The sequence below is a fragment of the Eumetopias jubatus genome, unplaced genomic scaffold (genome assembly GCF_037043125.1).
Source record: "Eumetopias jubatus isolate StellerSeaLion01/CBP00866 unplaced genomic scaffold, mEumJub1_p1.0 scaffold_5, whole genome shotgun sequence".
Classification (NCBI taxonomy): Eukaryota; Metazoa; Chordata; class Mammalia; order Carnivora; family Otariidae; genus Eumetopias; species Eumetopias jubatus.
This window is the reverse complement of record NW_028274811.1, coordinates 26,157,955-26,175,436: the sequence shown is the minus strand read 5'-3', so window position 1 is coordinate 26,175,436 and position 17,482 is coordinate 26,157,955. Positions and strand designations below refer to the sequence as shown.

The following is a 17,482-nucleotide window of genomic DNA, read 5'->3' as shown; positions in this document are numbered from 1 at the left end:
CCTGGTTGATGCAAATGCGGGAAGGAGTGAGGAAGGGTAGGAAATGGGTGGGGACAGGGCAGTGACAGGGATACCCTGCACACTCGTTTGGTTTAGTCACTCAGGAGGAGTAGATTGGAAGTTAATGTGCTGTCATGTGGCGCCCTCACCACAAACGAATGGGACGAGAGGCAGCCCGAGACAGAGATGACCATGAGGAAAGGCTTATGGGGTTTTAGCACAGTGATCCCAGTCCCCATCATGGAGGGACAAATTGCTCTAATTAGCTTCCTAATTCCAAGGTAAACATGTGCACTCATGAAGATGACGCTGAATTACCAGCAAAGGGTTAGATGCATCTGCTGCACTACTTAACAGAGCTTTAACTGGGCAGGGAAGATTATAACGCACTTGAGAGATGTGCCTCCTTCCGAAAGAAGCACAACAGGGCTTCCAGTTAAAGACATCAGGTTACTCACATGTCCCCGTCTTCTTTCTCTCCTGAAGTGCCACTAAAATGCCAGTCAGGAAATAAAATGGTATACGGGGGAGAGGGGTGAAACAGGTGATGGGGATTAAGGAGGGCACTTGTGATGAGTACGGAGTGACTTATGGAAGTGTTGAGTCACTCTATTCTACACCTGAAACTAATATCACACCATATATTACCTGACTGGAATTTAAATAAAAACTTAAAAAATAAATAAATAGCAAATTAAAAAAGAAAGAAAACGGTATCAACCCTCAAGAGCAAAGAGAATGGTGAAGGAGACACGGGTGGATGAGATTTGAGTAGACTCCAGGAAGATGGAAAGCAGATGGAGGAATGATGGCTGCCATGGAGGAAGCTAGTCTCCTAGGGCCTGCGTACGGGGATGGTGACAGGAGGCCAGCCCCTTCACCCCCGGGACCCTGCTGGAGCTCAGACCTCGGGGAAATTGGGGATTATGAGGGTGGGGGTCAGGCATAGGAGGCAGTGGGGTAAGGAATCAGGGAAATCCTTCTCGAACCCACCCCATGCTCTGCCCCACGCAGCACAAGACTAAAGATCCTGAACAGGAGAGATGGAGGCAGAAGAGACGGCGGATGAATGCAAGGATGCAAATGGGGGACAAGGGCAAAGTCTGAAGACTGAACAGTGAGCTTCAAGGTCTCCATGCCTCACCCCCCACCCTGCCCCAGGCATATATCACCCTGTTCTGGCGTGTGGGGAATTTAAAACATGGCTGCAAATTTTTTGACACATCTTCCACTGAGAAGTGGGTGTCGCTCTCCTTCCCTGACCGTGGGTGGGCCTTGTGACTACAGTGGTAAGTGATGCCATGTGACTTCCAAGACCAGGCCATAAAAGACCATGCAGGGCCCATATTGCTGACTGGAGCATTCACACTGGAGCTCTGAGCTACCACATCAGAGATCCAACTACCGGGCTGGATGCTAGAGACGCCGTGTGCCATCTCTCCGGTCACCAGTCCCAGCTGAGCCCCGGCTTCCTGCTAGCCCTGCCAAGTGAAGAACCGTCTAGGAAGTGCATCCTTCAGCTCCAGCTGGTCCAAATCCCAGCCACTTGAGCCTTTGGTCATTTCGGCCACCCCAACCTGGGCTTCAGACATTGTGGAGCTGTGCCTTTTCTGAATTCCTAACTTGTAGAATAATAAAATGGCTGTTGTTTATGCTGCTAAGTTCTGGGGTGGTTTGTTATGCAGTAATAAGTAATGGGAACAAGAAGCCAGAATGCTTCTCTTGAGAAGGGGAATGGCTTAAGTAGTGGTTCTCAATGGGGTGATCTTGCCCCCCAGGGTACATTTGGCAATGTTTATAGACATTTTTGGTTATCACAAGTCTAGGAAAGGCATCTGGAGGTTCAGTGATGCTGCTAAGCATTCTACCATGCACAAGAGCCCCTGACAACAAGGAATTATTTGTACTAAAATATCAATAGCACCAAGGTTGAGAAACCTAGCTCTAGAGAACAGAGTCTGACATTTAGAGGCTTGTTAACAAAAAGACTGGCTTGCTCCCTGTAGCAAACCCCAGCTTATATGTTGTCCCCAAACATACAGTTTAATTCAGGTTTTTATTGCTTCATTCATAAGTATCGACAGACAGCCAGGATATTTGACATTTGAGAAAAGCCTCCAACATGAAAGAGAGAAAACAAACATGCAAAAGGCACCTAGGTGGAAACAAAGATAATAAAGAGAATAGAAGAATATTACAACAAAACAAATAGAAGAAAAATAAACAATGCCTCTTCAGAAAGATAAGAGGGCAAGAGTATATCGATAAAACAAGAACACGATCCTATGAAAAAAGGCATGGAAGACAAGAATGAGTAATTGTATATTAAAACTATGAAAGCTGAAATTAAAACAACATCAGCAGCAGGGTTGGAGGAAAGAGTCAAGTCAAGTTGCCCAAGAAAGGAGGCCCAAGGGCAAAGGGTAGGGAAATAGAGACAATACAAGAAAATCAGAGCGAGTAAATCCAGTAGGTCCAACAGGTAAAATAAAGGGGAGAAAATTATCAAAGATGCAAAATTTTTTTCCTCCAGAACTCAAGGACACACAACACACTACTTAGCTCAGCAGTGGAGAATACCTCTACATTCACTACTGGGTTATATTCTTACTGGGAGATGGCGGGGAGAACTGGAAGTGGCTGTGTAGGAAAGCTCAATTCTTGTCTCCCCCAAGACGTCAACAGATGTCTAAAATTGGTAAATCAAGAAATAACAATATAAACAGAAATAGAAACTAATGAAAGAGTTGAAGGAAGAGGCTACCTCCAGAGAGAACGGGACCGAGGAAGCTAAGGGAGGGGGTTTTTATTACCAGCCTCTCTGTACTGTTGATATAGAAACCATATGCATGCATTATTTTGATCAATGTGATAAAACAGAAATTAATTTAAAATGAGTACAGTTAAAAATTGCCATGCAATGGGATTAAGTTTGATTATTTGGAGAAGTCACTTGCATGGATGACCATGCCCCAAGAATGCTGAATAAATTGGCACCCTGTTAACATGGGGGAGTTTCTCCCGACCTCATTGGCCAGGGGAGGCAGTTGGCGCGTGGGGCGGGGCCGGAGCCGGCAGAGCAACCCCAGGGTGGTCACCGATCACTGGCTCCCTTTCCCAGCTGGCTGTATTGGCTTGGGAGACCCTGCTCTTGAGTGTGGATCCCGCCAAGGAGCCAAAGAAGAGAGTAGCTGGTCATCCTTTGAGGAACTGAGGGATTCACTAGGACTTCCTGCCTCTCCTACTCTGGGCCTGGACAAGATGTTGGGTTTCTGAAGGCCCAGGGCCCCTCTGCTGATGTGCTCAGCTGCCAGAGGGGGCCGCACACACTCATCCTCATCTCACGGGACAGATGGGCTTTGAGTCACCATGTCTCCTGCCAGGAGCTCCCCAGGAGGGGCCAGAGTGGGGAACATGCCTGTAGGGGCTTGAGCCTTACCTTCCAGTTCTTTCCTTCACCCCCTGCCCTTCCTCTTCCCCTCCTTCCTGCCCCCCCATTCCCCCTCCCCTGGGGGCTGCACAGCTGGTTTGCCTGCCAAATGCCTGGCAGGTTTTTTTTTTTTCTTTTAACCTTTTCAATTGTTACTTCCTTTTAAAAATTACATCATGATTAAAATAAGTAACATGTATTCCTTGTAGAAAAATAGGAAAATTTTGAAAATCACCCACCATTCTACCAGCCAAATAAAACCACTACTTGACTATGAATTTCTAGAACGTGTCCAGGCTTATACACAAGTAGAAATACTACTGGTTCGCACCTCATCTGGGTACCCATCTGCTGAGCACTCAACACAGGCAGGACCCTGTGCCCAGGCCTTTAGATGTGTTAACGCCTACCAATTCTCGCAACTCTCTGAGACTTGTGTTATTGTGCCCATTTTACTGGAAAGAAGTAGGAGCTTAGGGAGATCCCACTTGCCTGAGCTCTCACACGGGTTAAGAGACTGACCTGGATTTCAACCCTCCAGCCTGAGTCCCAAGCTACTTGCTTTGCATGTTTGCTGAGCTTTCTACATTTCTTTTTCCTTTTTTTTTTTTAACTTAGCAATCTATGCAAACATCTTTCTTGCCTGTAAGTATACACCTAGGTCATTCTGCTGTATGACACGTCCTCGTGTGGATGTGCCAGATTTTAAAGGACCAATTCCTTTTTCTTGGGCTTTTCCACTGTTTCTTTTCTTTTCTTTTTTCTCTTTTCTTTTCTTTCCTTCCTTCCTTCCTTTTCTTTCTTTCTTTTTTGTATTATAAAACAATGCAGTGACAAATTATCTTTGTACACACATCTTTGCACAACTGTGATTTTTTTCCTAGGATAAATTCCAGAAAGTGGAATTGCTTGGTCCAAGGCTGGACACATTTTTAACACTGTCTCTTTTCAAATTACATCAGCAGCACACATAGCTACACAATTCCCCACATCCATTATTTACTGAGTGTTTTCACTCTTCAAAATTTGGACGGTGATTTAACACAGAATCAGAGAATCCCTATGCAGGAAACATCCTGTATTTCTCTATATCTAGATCCAAACCATCCTTGCTTTAAAAAAGAAAAAATGCCCAGGACACCCTGACTTCAGCAGGTCTAGCAGAAGAGCAAGGGGTGACGGAGAGAGGCCTGGAGGGAAGTCAGGAACGCAGAGCAGGAGGGCCAGGCTATGGGCACAGCCAACTGGCTTGGGGGAGGTTGCCCTGTTTTCCCAAAGGAAGCACAGTCTTCTTGGGTCTAAAGACCTTGCAGCCACTGCTGATGATCCACTGCTGAGTACTGAGCTGTCCTCACTGTCCTAGTACCCACACTCTAGCCAGGAAGTCAAGACGAGTCCCCCCAAACGTTCACTTCATCCAGGTGCCAACCCTTTCAATACCCTGGTCTTCCTTGAATACTTTTGAAGGCCTTGTAAGTTGGGAAGTCCCAAACTAGACACAGTCTTATTGTTCTCTTACCTTGATGCTGTCTCCCTCCAACAGGCTGTAAATTCTGGCACCTGGAGAAGAAAAGGAAAGTAAGTGACTGAGACAGAGCCCTGAGGGCAGGCCTTGGGGCAAAAAAAAGGCCTGGATGGAAGTTAAGTGGGGCCCCTCTCATCTGTGGTGAGCTCTGCAGAAGCCACCGAGGTGTGAGCTGGTGGCATGCTGGCCCACATCAGACGCGGGCACCGTGACTTCCACACACGGACATTCTCCACTGGCGGCATTTCTTTCTCACTCGGTCTATTCATGCTCCTATGCTGGCAGTAACCCCAGGGCTCTTTCCACCATGTCTCAAGGTCTTTTATAAACAGTAAATCATCCTTTCGTGTATTTTGAGTCATAGAGCCCATTCATCAGGTATTTGCCGAGCACCAACTACATGCCAGGCACTGTCCACAGGCTCTGGAGATACAGCAGTAGACTAAAGAGACAAAAACCCTGCCCTCATGGAGCTTGCATTCTACAAGGGGAGACCAACAACCAGAGAAAGAAAAACATACAATATATAGGAGTCAGAAGAGGAAAGTGTTCTGGAGAAAGAAACAAACAGGAGAGGGGGGAAGGGAGTGTTGGAGCAGGTGGGCAGGGGTACCGAAATTCTAAATAGTATGGCCAGGGAAAGTGAATTATGAACAAAGACCTGAAAGAAATGAGGGCGTGAACCCTGACATTTAATGGGGAAGAAACTTTCCAGGTGGAGGGAACGGCATGTGCAAAGTCCCAGAGGTGAGAGAGGCTGCCTGATGTGGTAAAGAGCATTGGGGATGGTGGTGTGGCCGGAGCAGAGTGAGTGAAGGGGAGGTAAGAGAGGGGAGGGGGTGAGAGAGGCAGTGAGGTTCCGAGCATGCATGGCACCAAAGGAAGATCCTTGTATGAACTTGAGCTTTGACTCAGATGGAAGCCACTGGAGAGTTTTACACAGAAAAGTGATATGCTGTGACTCACATCTTAACAATATCACTCTGTGGGCGCCTGGGTGGCTCAGTTGGTTAAGCATCTGACTCTTGATTTTGGCTCAGGTCATGATCTCAGTGTCATGAGGTCCATCCCTGCGTCAGGCTCCACGCTGGGCATGGAGCTTGCTTCAGATTCTCTCTCTCCCTCTCCCTTTGCCCCTCCCCTGCCTCTTAAAAAAAAAAAACCCAATATCACTCAGGATGCTTTGTTGAGAATAAATTGGGGAGCACAGGTAGAACCAGTTAGGAGGCTACTGCAGAAATTCTGGCAAGAGATGACGGTGGCTTGGACTAGAGAGGCAGCATGGAGGTATTGATATATGGTCAGATTCTAGAAAGTAGAGCCAACAGGATTCGCTGATAGATTAGAAGTGGATTTGAAATAAAGAATTCAAATAGGACTCTGAGATTTTTGGCTTGAGCCAATAGGAGACTAGAACTGCCACTATCTGGCTTGCATTATCTCCATGCTGATGGAGCATGTTTGGGGGGAAGATAAGGAACTTAGTTTTGGACATGTTAAGTAGGAGATGCCTTTTAGACACTCAACTGGAGAGGCCTGTAGGCAGGTGGATATATGAGTTCAGGGGAGAGGTCCAGGCTAGACATGAAGATTTGCAAGTGCTCAGCATGTAGCTCTCTAAAGCAATGACAAGGGATGAGGTCACCAAGGGGGTGACTGTCAATAGGGAAACTGCCGAAGGACTGAGAGACAGTAAAGGAGACTGAGAAGGAGTAGCAAGTACAACAGGAGGGAAACCAGGAGAAAGGGTTTCAAGGAGGATGGAGCAATCCACTGTGATAGGTCAAGTCGTGTGAGGACACAGGATTAATCATCGAATTTGGAATCTTAGAGTCCCAGGTGATCTTGGTCAAGGGCAGATTCAGTGGAAGGGTTGGGATGACAACCTGACTGCAACAGGTTCAAAAGAGAAGAGCTGAAGTCATCAGCCTGGTGGCAGAGTGAGCCCTGGGAGCGAAGCGGGAAGGGATGATCAGATTAACTGCTTCTACCTGCTTCCCTACTGTATAAAACGTGGCGCACCAAGCTGGCATCTCCACAGCCCGTATCAGTGGCAGCCGTGGTTACCAAGCCGGACCGGGGTCTGCAGGTTGCTGAGCTTCAGCCAGCTGGCCCTGTGAGCCAGCTATCTGCCTGTTTCTAGACTCCCATGAAGGAGTTCCCATTTTCTCACTGGCCCCTGTCGCTTTAGGATCAATGCCCAGAGCTTGGGGCTGCTGAGTATGTCCTCTGCTGCTTGCAGACCAAGACCTCACTCGGGCCCCTTCTCCTGATGGGAAGTCAGAGGGAACAGGATAGGCAATGGAGCCTGCCTCGTGGAGGAAGTGATGGCCGAGAGACAGATGCTGACAAACGAAGCGAAGACGAGGAGATGGGGTGGGGAGGGGGAGAGCAGTGTGGGAGGGGCCTCCTTCGGCCAGGCCGTGGGGTCAGGTGGGCTGTCTGGGAGCCGGTGCCTGGCTAGTTCTTGGCACGCTGGCCCCTGCCCCACCACTCTCAGGCTTCCAAGTCTCCCAGAGCTGGCCAGGGCCTGTGGTCATCTACGTACAGTGCCAAAAGGACACATTCTCTTCCTCTTCTCTCTTTAATATATCCTGTGGGATTTTCTCTCCGTGATTACAAAAAAACATGCATTTTCACTGAAGGAATTGGAAAATATTGAAAAGAGGAGGAGGGCGCCTGGGTGGCTCAGTTGGTTAAGCGACTGCCTTTGGCTCAGGTCATCGCGTCCCGCATCGGGCTCCCTGCTCAGCGGGGAGTCTGCTTCTCCCTCTGACCCTCTTCCCTCTCGTGCTCTCTATCTCTCATTCTCTCTCTCAAATAAATAAATAAAATCTTTAAAAAAAAAAAGAAAAGAGGAGGAAAAGAAATCATTTACAATTCTACTACCCAGAGGCGACTACTGCTCACACTTGGTACGCATCCTTGCAGACATTTTTCTATGCATACAGAGTTTTTAAAAATGAGATCGACTTGGGGTGCCTGGGTGGCTCAGTCAGTTGAGCGTCGACTTTTGATTTCAGCTCAGGTCATGATCTCAGGGTCAAGATCCAGCGTCAGTGGGGTTGGAATCAATTGGGGCTCTGCCCTCAGTGTGGAGTCTGCTTCTCTCCCCCTGCCCCTCCCCTACTCCGTGCGCTCTCGTTCTCTCTCAAATAAATAAATAAATCCTTAAAAAAAACGAGATTGGGTCGTCCATTCTGTTCTGTGTACACTGTTTTAGTCATGAATTTTGACTGAACCTATCATAAGCACTCTTCTGATGCCATTTAATTTTCTTCCACGTGATGATTTTAATGACTGCACAGTATTCTACTGAATGCATACTTTTACCATACTTTATTTAATCCCCAAACATTGGCCACTTAGATTGTTTCCAAGGGACTACCACTAGGAGTAAATGCAATAATAAACAATCCTGCATCTTTTTTTCTTAGTGGGGTAGGTTTGCAAATCCCTGATTGTTTTCTTGGGGTCGAGGAAACCGTCGCTGGCCAGTGGGAGTGTCTTGGGTCTCATGGCATCAAGAAGCAACCTGAAGCTGAGGACAGAGGAAGGGCAGAGCTGAGCCTTGTACCAAAGGAGCCAGAGTTCACTCAGATGCCAGAGGCTGATTTTATCCTTAGATACACCCTGGTCCTGAGTTTTCCTCCCTTGAGGACCTAAACAATAGGAAAACAATAGGCCCCTCTCTTAAACCCAGTGAAATCCAAAGGGATTCCCCACCTGAGCCAGGAAGAGGGTGTCTCCCTCTGACAGGAGCATAAAGAGTACCTCCATCTTCCCTTGAAATCCCCCTGGGGAAGCTCCCCCTTTCCATCCCTCCCTGGGGAAAATATCCAAGTGGTCAGGCACTCAGCCTTTTGGGCAGCAGGGCTGCCAGGGAGGGCTTGGGACACAGAGGGTTCTAATAGAAATAGCAGCTCCTCTCCTATCTCTGACGCAGCCTTGCTCTAGAATCCCCGAATTCCCCAGAAGGGCTGGCAGGGGCAGTCTGTGCCCCACATGAGAGGAGTGTCCTGGGGAGCAGGGAGTTCTGGGGTGAGGTGGGAAAAGCACAAGCCCAGGAGGCCACCAGACCTGGGTTTGAGTCCCAGCTCTGGCACATTCCAGTCTCATTTTGGGCAAGTAAATTCACCTATGGAATGCAAGCTCCAGAAGCAGGGAACTTCGGTCTGTCCTGTGTACTGTTATATCTGCAACACTTAGCATGTAGTAGATGCTCAATTAATACTATGCCAAGGCAATGCATGATCCTTTCTAACCCTCAATTTGCTTATCTATAAAATGGGGATGATTAAACCTATCTCATAGGCTCGTTGTGAGGACTAAAGAAAACATGGGTAAAATATTTAACATAGATAGTGTCTGGTGTTCAACAAGCACCAGTCCAAAGCCCTGGAAAGTTGCTTCCATGCTCCAAACCCCATGGCAGCTCTACAGCTTCCCATTATTAGATAGAACTAGTTTGCCTCCACTCTGCTCACTGTTTGTGCCCCAAACAAGCCTCCTGTCTGGTACAGATCATACAGTGTGTGTGCTTGTCCACCTCCCTTGTTAGGCTTCAAGGCAGTTTAAGGACAAGAATTTTGCTTCTGTATCCTCTGTGCCTCCAAACAACACTATGAAGTAAGCAAGGTCATTATCAGCATTCTACAGATAAAGGAAGCTGAGGTTCAGAAAGGTTAGGTGCTTTGCCCTAGTCACATACCAAGGGAGTCGCAGAGCAATATCTAAATCTGCTTCTGATTTCTGGGTCCCTGCTCTCTTGTAGGTGATTCTCTTGCAAATGGCATTGGGGGAGGGGGCGTAGGGTGAGGAGGAAGCAAGCCAGTTTCCCTGTCTCTGAGGGAAAAGGGAGGCAGGATTTCAAGAAAAAGGAGGTCTTTAGGAAGTCAGCAGGGCACTGACAGTCACCTGCGCCCCGGTTCATCTTCCTGTGGATAATCATGTATGCAGCAGCTGTAATCCCCAGAGACCTGCAATTTGACTGGTCTGGGGCAGATCGATGCAAAGCAGAGGTCCCTGGGCTCCCTTTGTCAATGTGGAGCCCAGCCAGCAAGGGGACTTGGGTTTCCCCATGATGGTCATGGCCCAAGCATCACAGGGAGTGGTTGGAGGGCACCTGCTCAGAACTGCCCTATCCCCAGGTATGGGGCAGGAAAGGCTCCCCACCAAACCAAAAGCATCTTGATTTACTCATCTCTGTGACCCCAGGATCCTGCTGAATTGTGACAGCCCCCAGCTTCCAGTGCTGGCGAGTGAGGGTGAGAAGGCAGCTAGACCTAGACCAGGGATGTGAAGGGAGGGAACAAAAGACCAGGAAGGAGGGTTTTTAAAGATTTTGTTTATTTATTATTTATTTATTATTTATTATTATTATTAAAGATTTATTTATTTATTTATTGAGAGACAGAGAGTGTAAGCCACATGGGGGGGGGAGGGGCAGAGGGAGAAGCAGGGTCCCCGCTGAGCAGGGAGCTGGACATGGGGCTCAATCCCAAGATCCCAAGATCATGACCTAAGCTGAAGGCAAATGCTTAACTGACTGGGCCACCCAGGCACCCCTGGGAAGAAGGGTTTTTAATGACCAGGAATGGCCTCTGTCTCCCTCCCTGCTAGTAAATTGTGTGTTTCTGGAGGGCAGGTCTATGGCTGATTCATCTCTGTCTCTCACACCCAGGAGATTTCTTGGCAGAGAGTTGGTACTCAGTGTACTTTACTGGAAGCCAGTACCCAGGACGACAGATGGCATCTGCTTTTTGTACCTGGGTCATCCAGGAAAGGGCCTGTCCTGCTGGTCTGGCGTCCTGACCAGGACAATACTGGGGAGGGTCAGGGACTCTTCACCTGAGGCACTCAGAGTCAACCTCCTTCCCCCAGAGTCGATCTCCCTCCCCCAAGCCCCACCCAAGTGACTATCTCTTCCTTCTTCAGCCAAAGAGAGACCTTTTGGGAGAAACCTCCAGGATCCACGTGTCTCTCTGGTGATAGAAATAGACTGGGGCGCCTGGGTGGCTCAGTTGGTTAAGCGACTGCCTTCAGCTCAGGTCATGATCCTGGAGTCCCGGGATCGAGTCCTGCATCGGGCTCCCTGCTTAGCGGAGAGTCTGCTTCTCCCTCTGACCCTCTCCCCTCTCATGCTCTCTATCTCATTCTCTCTCTCAAATAAATAAATAAAATCTTTAAAAAAAAAAAAAAGAAATGGACTGGGTGTGCGGTGGAACACCTTTGTACCTGGGAACCTGGGAGGGTTGAGGGCCATGAGAAAGAAAAATCTAGAACAATTATCTCTTAATGTTGAGAGTAAAACTGCTGCATTTGCCTGAATAGTCAGATGAGCAGTTTCTTTCTCCACCTGCCATCCCCTCAGCATGCATGTACTGCATGGCTACATATAATCTTGATTTTGCACATTTAAAATGACACCTTTTTACATCCAGATGGCCAAGAGACACCTGAAAAGATGCTTAACATCACTCATCATCAGGGAAATGCAAATCAAAACTACAATGAGATACCATCTCACACCCGTCAGAATGACTAAAATCAACAACACAAGAAACAAGTGTTGGTGAGGATGTGGAGAAAGGGGAACCCTCCTGTGGTGTTGGTGGGAATGCAAACGGGTGCAGCCACTGTGATTCTTCCAAAAGTTAAAAATAGAATTATCCTATGATCCAGTAATCGCACTAGTGAGTATTTACCCCCAAAATACCAAAACACTAATTCGAAGGAATACATGCACCTCTATGTTTATAGCAGCATCATTGACAAGAGCCGAATTTTAGAAGCTGCCCAAGTGCCCATGGAAAGATGAATGGATAAAGAAGATGTGGTATACACACACACACACACACACACACACACACACACACACACACACACACACACACACACACACACACCATGGAATATTATTCAGCCATAAAAAAGAATGAAATCTGCCATTTGCAGCATCATGGATGGAGCTAGACAGTATAATGCTAAGTGAAATAGACCAGAGAAAATTACCATATGATTTCACTCATATGTGGAATTTAAGAAACAAAACGAATGAGCAAAGGAAAAACAAAAAGAGAGAGAGAAACATGGGCGCCTGGGTGGCTCAGTTGGTTAAGCGTCTGCCTTCGGCTCAGATCAGGATCCCAGGGTCCTGGGATTGAGTCCCGGGTTGGGCTCCCTGCTCAGTGGGGAGTCCGCTTCTCCCTCTACCCCTCCCTCCTGCTCGTGATCTGTCTCTCTCTCACTCTCTCAAATAAATAAATAAAATCTTTAAAGAGAGAGAGAGAGAGAAACAGACCAAGAAACAGACTCTTAACTTCGAGAACAAACTGATGGTGACCAGAGGGGAGGTGGGTGGGGGGATGGGTGACATAAGTGATGGGGTTAAGGAGCGCACTTGTTGGAATTGTTGAATTGCTATATTGTACACCTGAAACTGACATGATACTGTATGTTAATTATCCTGGAATTAAATTTAAAAAATTACATTTAGAAAAAATTGAAAATAAAATGATGCCTTTTTAAAATCCTTGTTTGCCCACCAGTGTAAATGGAGTCTCCCTCCGTAGATGTGGTTCGTGCGGAGCTTATCTCTACAAGGCCAAAAGCAGTACGCATTTATCACCTGCATATCTGTATAGCTTTAATCTTCAGGCTGAGGGTACTAAGATCACGGGGTGGGGACATCCCAGAGAACAGTCATTACTCATGTCCATCCGTGCAGCCTTAAATTAAGTCTGTAGAATTATATCTAAATTCCTCAGACAGCCTCCAGGTCACGGTCCACTTCACCAGTCCACACCCCTCCCCCTCATCTTGTGGTTGGCTTACCTCGCACCACGGCTCAGGTGAGATGCAACTGGGTGGACTAGCTGGCTTTGGCTTAAGCCAGTGGTTCTCAAAGTGGGGCTTCTAGACCAGGAGCATCAACATCACCCGGGACTTGTTAGAAATGCAAACTCTCAGGCCCTACCCCACACCTGCTCAGTCAGAACCTCTGGGGTGGGGCCCAGCCATCTGTGTTTTCAGAAGGCCTCCAGGCAATTCGGCCACGCTCTAAGGCTCAGGAACCACCTGGCTGTGCGGCTCCCTCAGCCTGGGCTGCCCTTCTCAGGCCTCTTCCGCCTGCTGTCCTCCCAGCACCATACTGTCCCTTTCAGGAAGCCCTCCTGTGCACCTGTGAGTGTCTCTTCCCAGAACACACAGCCCCTCCCCCTCTCCCCTCCCCATTCTGGTGACAAGGCTTCATTTCTGCTCCTCTTCACGGCACAGCAAGTTCTGCTTCGTTGTTCGGTGGAGCCATGAGCGTTTGCTAGCAGCCTCCCAGATGGATTCCAGGCTAACGCAGACACCCACGTTGCTCTGAAGGCACCTTCAGCAGTAAGGGCCTCCCTTCGCTCACCATCCACAAACATCAGCTGAGGGCCTGCGTATGAGGCAGAGGCTGTGCCAGGCCCTGGGGGTTCCCAGGTGAGAGGTGTGGTCCCATCCTCCAGGAGCAGAGAATTGTATAATTTGCGTGGTGTATTCCACGGCACAGATATGACGCAATTTATTTATCCATTCTATTACGAGTGGACATTTGGGCTGTTTCCAGTTTGGGACTTCTGTGAATAAAAATACTACAAACATGGGTGGACATATGCACTCATTCCTCTTGAGCATATACCAGAATGGAATCCATGGCCTATGAAATGGGTGTAATCTTAGCTTTAGTTGGTTACTGCTAAACATTTTTCCAAGGTGATTATACCAATTGGCACTTCTGCCAGGAGCGCATGAGGGTTTGGCAGTATTTGGGATTATCAATCTTTTGAGTCTTAGTCCTTTGGGTGAGTGTATATCTTGTAAGTTTTAATTTGCTTATTGGCTATATAGATGTCCACTTTTAAGATGTTGCTTGCTGATCAAGACTTTTGCCTATTTTGGGGACACCTGGGTGCTCAGTTGGTTGAATGACCGAATCTTGGTTTTGGCTCAGGTCGTGATCTCATGGGTGGTGAGATCAGCCGGAGCCGGCTCGAGGTTCTCTCCCTCTGCCCCTCCCCCGCTCTTGTGGGCGCTTTCTCTCTCTCTCTCTTTCTCTCTCAAATAAATACATTTTAAAAAAAGACGTTTGCCTATTTTGTCTTTTTTCTTATTGACCTGCAGGAGTTCTTTGTACATTCTAAATAGAAGGCCCCTGTCAGGGACATTACTGAAAATAGCCTGTGATTTGCCTTTTCACTCTTTCAGTGGTAACTTTTGACGAAGAGAAGTTCATGAAAGGTCAATTTATCTATGTGTTCATCTAGTTGGGTTTTTTTGGATCCTATTTAAGAAGTCTTTGTTTTAATATTAGTAAATCCAGAAATAATGACAAAAATCACTAATACTAGAAAAAACACAAGAAATGGAGAAAGCCTGACAGTGAGTGTGGAGAAAAACACTGGCTCTGCTCATGAGGGTGTGCCTGCTTGAGTGTGACGTGCAAAGCCTGGGCTTTGTTCTGGGACGGGATGGAGGTGAGAGGTGAGTCTCTGATCAGTTCAGCACACACCAGCTGGTGTCCAGTTCGGACAGGGTGCTGTGCCAGGGGCTGAGGATGGCTCTGGGCGGGGGCGGGGGGGGGAGGGAGCCTCTGACTGACTCAAGAGAAGGACCCCCTCTTTTCATGTGTGTTCGACTGGGCTCAGCCCCCCAAACCCTGCGGGCTCCCCCTAACCCAGGTCCTGCTCCTCCTCCTCTGTGCCAGAGCCTGCAAAGACAGAAGTGTTGACACTCGTCCAGCTGGCTCAAGAAGGGGAAATTCTCCCCTCCCTGAGTCACCACAGGCAGAAGGAGCTTCACATAACAAGCACGGGACGACAAATGATCACTAGGCTTGTTTCACTATGCTGTATCACTTCCAAAATCCCCGGTGATGCTTTCGAATGAAGTCTGGATCCAAAAACTTTCCCCATGTTTCCCCCAGTTTGAACAGAACAATACCCAGGGAATCACAAGCTGACTTGTAAAATTGACTTCCCCAAAGAAAATAAAACAGACCTCAGACTCAGGGTTCTAATATGTAGTCTGGAGGGATCAAGCCCCCACTTCTTCTGCTAGAGGGTGGTAGTAGAAGGCTGGTGGCCCCTGTCCCCTTGCCAAGAGGACCCCAACCCAACAGATGGACACAAGCCTCCTTCTGTCTCCTCCAGCAGAAAGCCAGTTCTAGGATTCCTGGGGCATCTTTCTCCCCATCCAGCTTAATGGAGATATACTGCACATGGCCTGGGGAGCTCAGAGACATGGTGTACAAGTCCCCAACATCATGAGCTGACGGAAGCACACCTCCTCTCTAGGGCAGGGCGGTGACCACAGCTGGGTGACAGACATTCATTTCTAACATGCTCACATTACTAGCTTCGGGGAAAACCACAAGTGATCTCTAGCAGTGCCCAGGTTCCTTGTTTGAGCCTGTTCCCCACCTTTCCCCACCACCTCTTCCCATTTACCATTTCTCACAGAACTCAGAGGTCGAGGGTAGGGTCAATAAAAGGGTCCTTGAAATCCACACATAGGGTGTAAAATTCTGGATGTCTGTCCATCTATTTCCTCTGATTCTGGAAGGGTTGCGGGGCTTCAGTAAGGCTTAGAACCACTGGCCCTCTTTAAATAGAATGCATCAATTTGATAAAGTTAATTTGCATTGATGAGTTATGCATCTTCAACTAACTGCATTTCCAAAATAACACCTGGGGAAGGAGAATACTTAACTGAAAATACATTTCTAATGGCAAACTTGAGATACAGTTGAAATCTGAGTGGGGGGAGGAGGACATTGAGGCAGGAGGACCTTCTGGCTTCCTTTACGCCACTACCATTAGTGCATAAAACCAGTTTTTCTCTCTAGATACTTTTCAGAGGCTACTGGAGGGCGAATAGGAGTTGGTGACGAGGATGTGTCAAAAGACATAAGCGGGGGCGCCTGGGTGGCTCAGTTGGTTAAGCGACTGCCTTCGGCTCGGGTCATGATCCTGGAGTCCCGGGATCGAGTCCTGCATCGGGCTCCCCGCTCGGCAGGGAGTCTGCTTCTCCCTCTGACCGTCCCCCGTCTCATGTGCTCGCTGTCTTTCTCATTCTCTCTGTCTCGAATAAATAAATAAATAAAATCTTAAAAAAAAAAAAAAAAAAAAAAGACATAAGCGTTTCTCAGATGGAGCCCAGCCCCTCAGGTCTCGGAAACCTTCAAGGCCACTGAGGCTGCTAAGACCGTGACAAGCAAGAGAAGAATCCCACCCTGACTTAGGGGCCCAGGAACCATGCTTCTGCCCTCATACCAGATCTCAAGTGGGCAAGGCATGCCTGGAGCATACTCTCCCTCCTGCAAGGACCACGGCCCCAGAAGCCCCATGTCTGCTGCATCCTGCGTCCCCACTCTCCGCTGGTGACAAGTCACAGCTGCCCTTACAAGGAACAATCTGAAGATCCAGCTCTTGTTCCTCCGTCTCTCACTGAGCTTTCTGACCTCGCCGGGGCCCTGCCCCCACTACAGTCAGGAGGAAGTGATTCTGTAAGGTATCCCAGGGACTCCCAGGGCTGGCTCAGACATCAGACTGTTAAATAAGTGGGAGTTTTTTCAGTGTTTTCAGAAACTTGTTGTTTAAAAAAAATATAGAACCATCAAAACTGTTTACGTAACCCCCAGGAAGTCTCAACAGATAGGGCTCCCTGTTTGTAACTGTGGCCAGGACTTAAAAAAATCGAGGAGAGGGGCTGTCAAAACCAGAGAGGCTGTCACGTTCAAGTTCTGTGCTTTCATAACCCAGTTAAATATTTTGTTCTACTTTGCAAAGTCTCTTTTCATGTACTTTTGCCCTTTTCTGGTTTCTTTTTCCTTCCTGGTCTGTGCCCCAAACACTCCTGACAGTTTCTGGGAACATTGGAACTGTCACCCCAGAGACCAGAATCTGCCCAGAACTCGGGTTTGTAGGGGTGTAAGAACGACGATGCTGGAATTCATTTAAAAAGCCTGGGAACAGTCTCTTCTCACGGATATTCCATACTTACCAGGGTCAACACGGCTCTCTTTCCCCCCCTCGACACACCCACAGGGTCTGCTGTCTCTGGGTCGCCCTCCTTCGAGGTGGGCATCAGACTACTCGGTTCCACTCTCAGGGGTTCAGCTCGGATCCATGCCAACTGAATCCATACGGTCCCCAAACCACACATTCTGATTATGAAGGGGATGCAAAGCTCCTGGGGAGACAATCACAGTATAAGGATTTCTAGAATCACCCTGATGTCTCCATTACTCAGTGCCCACCATCCAACTAGAATCTGCTTCTCGTAGGAAAACATCCCTTTTTTTTTTTTCTTAATTAGAAAGACTAATCTTTGGATTAAAGAAGTGGTTTGGATCATGGACTTTACTGGTAAAAAAAAGAATTTGATGAGAACTCTGCCTCCACCAAATGTACAATTTGATACCATTTGAGGAGAGAGGGTAGGCCCAACAACCCCCGAAGATAAGCCTGTGAACCCAGAGATAAGAACCTTGG

At 47.9% G+C, this 17,482-nt stretch overlaps 1 protein-coding gene across 1 annotated transcript in view; it reads right to left on the bottom strand.

Annotated features, from left to right (window-relative positions):
• The window catches only part of LOC114209408 (uncharacterized), a 64,498-nt gene that overhangs the window by 16,755 nt on the left and 30,261 nt on the right, over positions 1-17,482 (bottom strand). Inside the window, exons 4-5 of the mRNA XM_028103446.2 lie at positions 16,992-17,180; positions 4,950-4,990 (exon numbers count right to left, since the gene is read on the bottom strand). Of these exons, the coding sequence (XP_027959247.2) occupies positions 4,950-4,990; positions 16,992-17,180 (230 nt within the window). The remainder of the gene's footprint in view (positions 1-4,949; positions 4,991-16,991; positions 17,181-17,482) is intronic.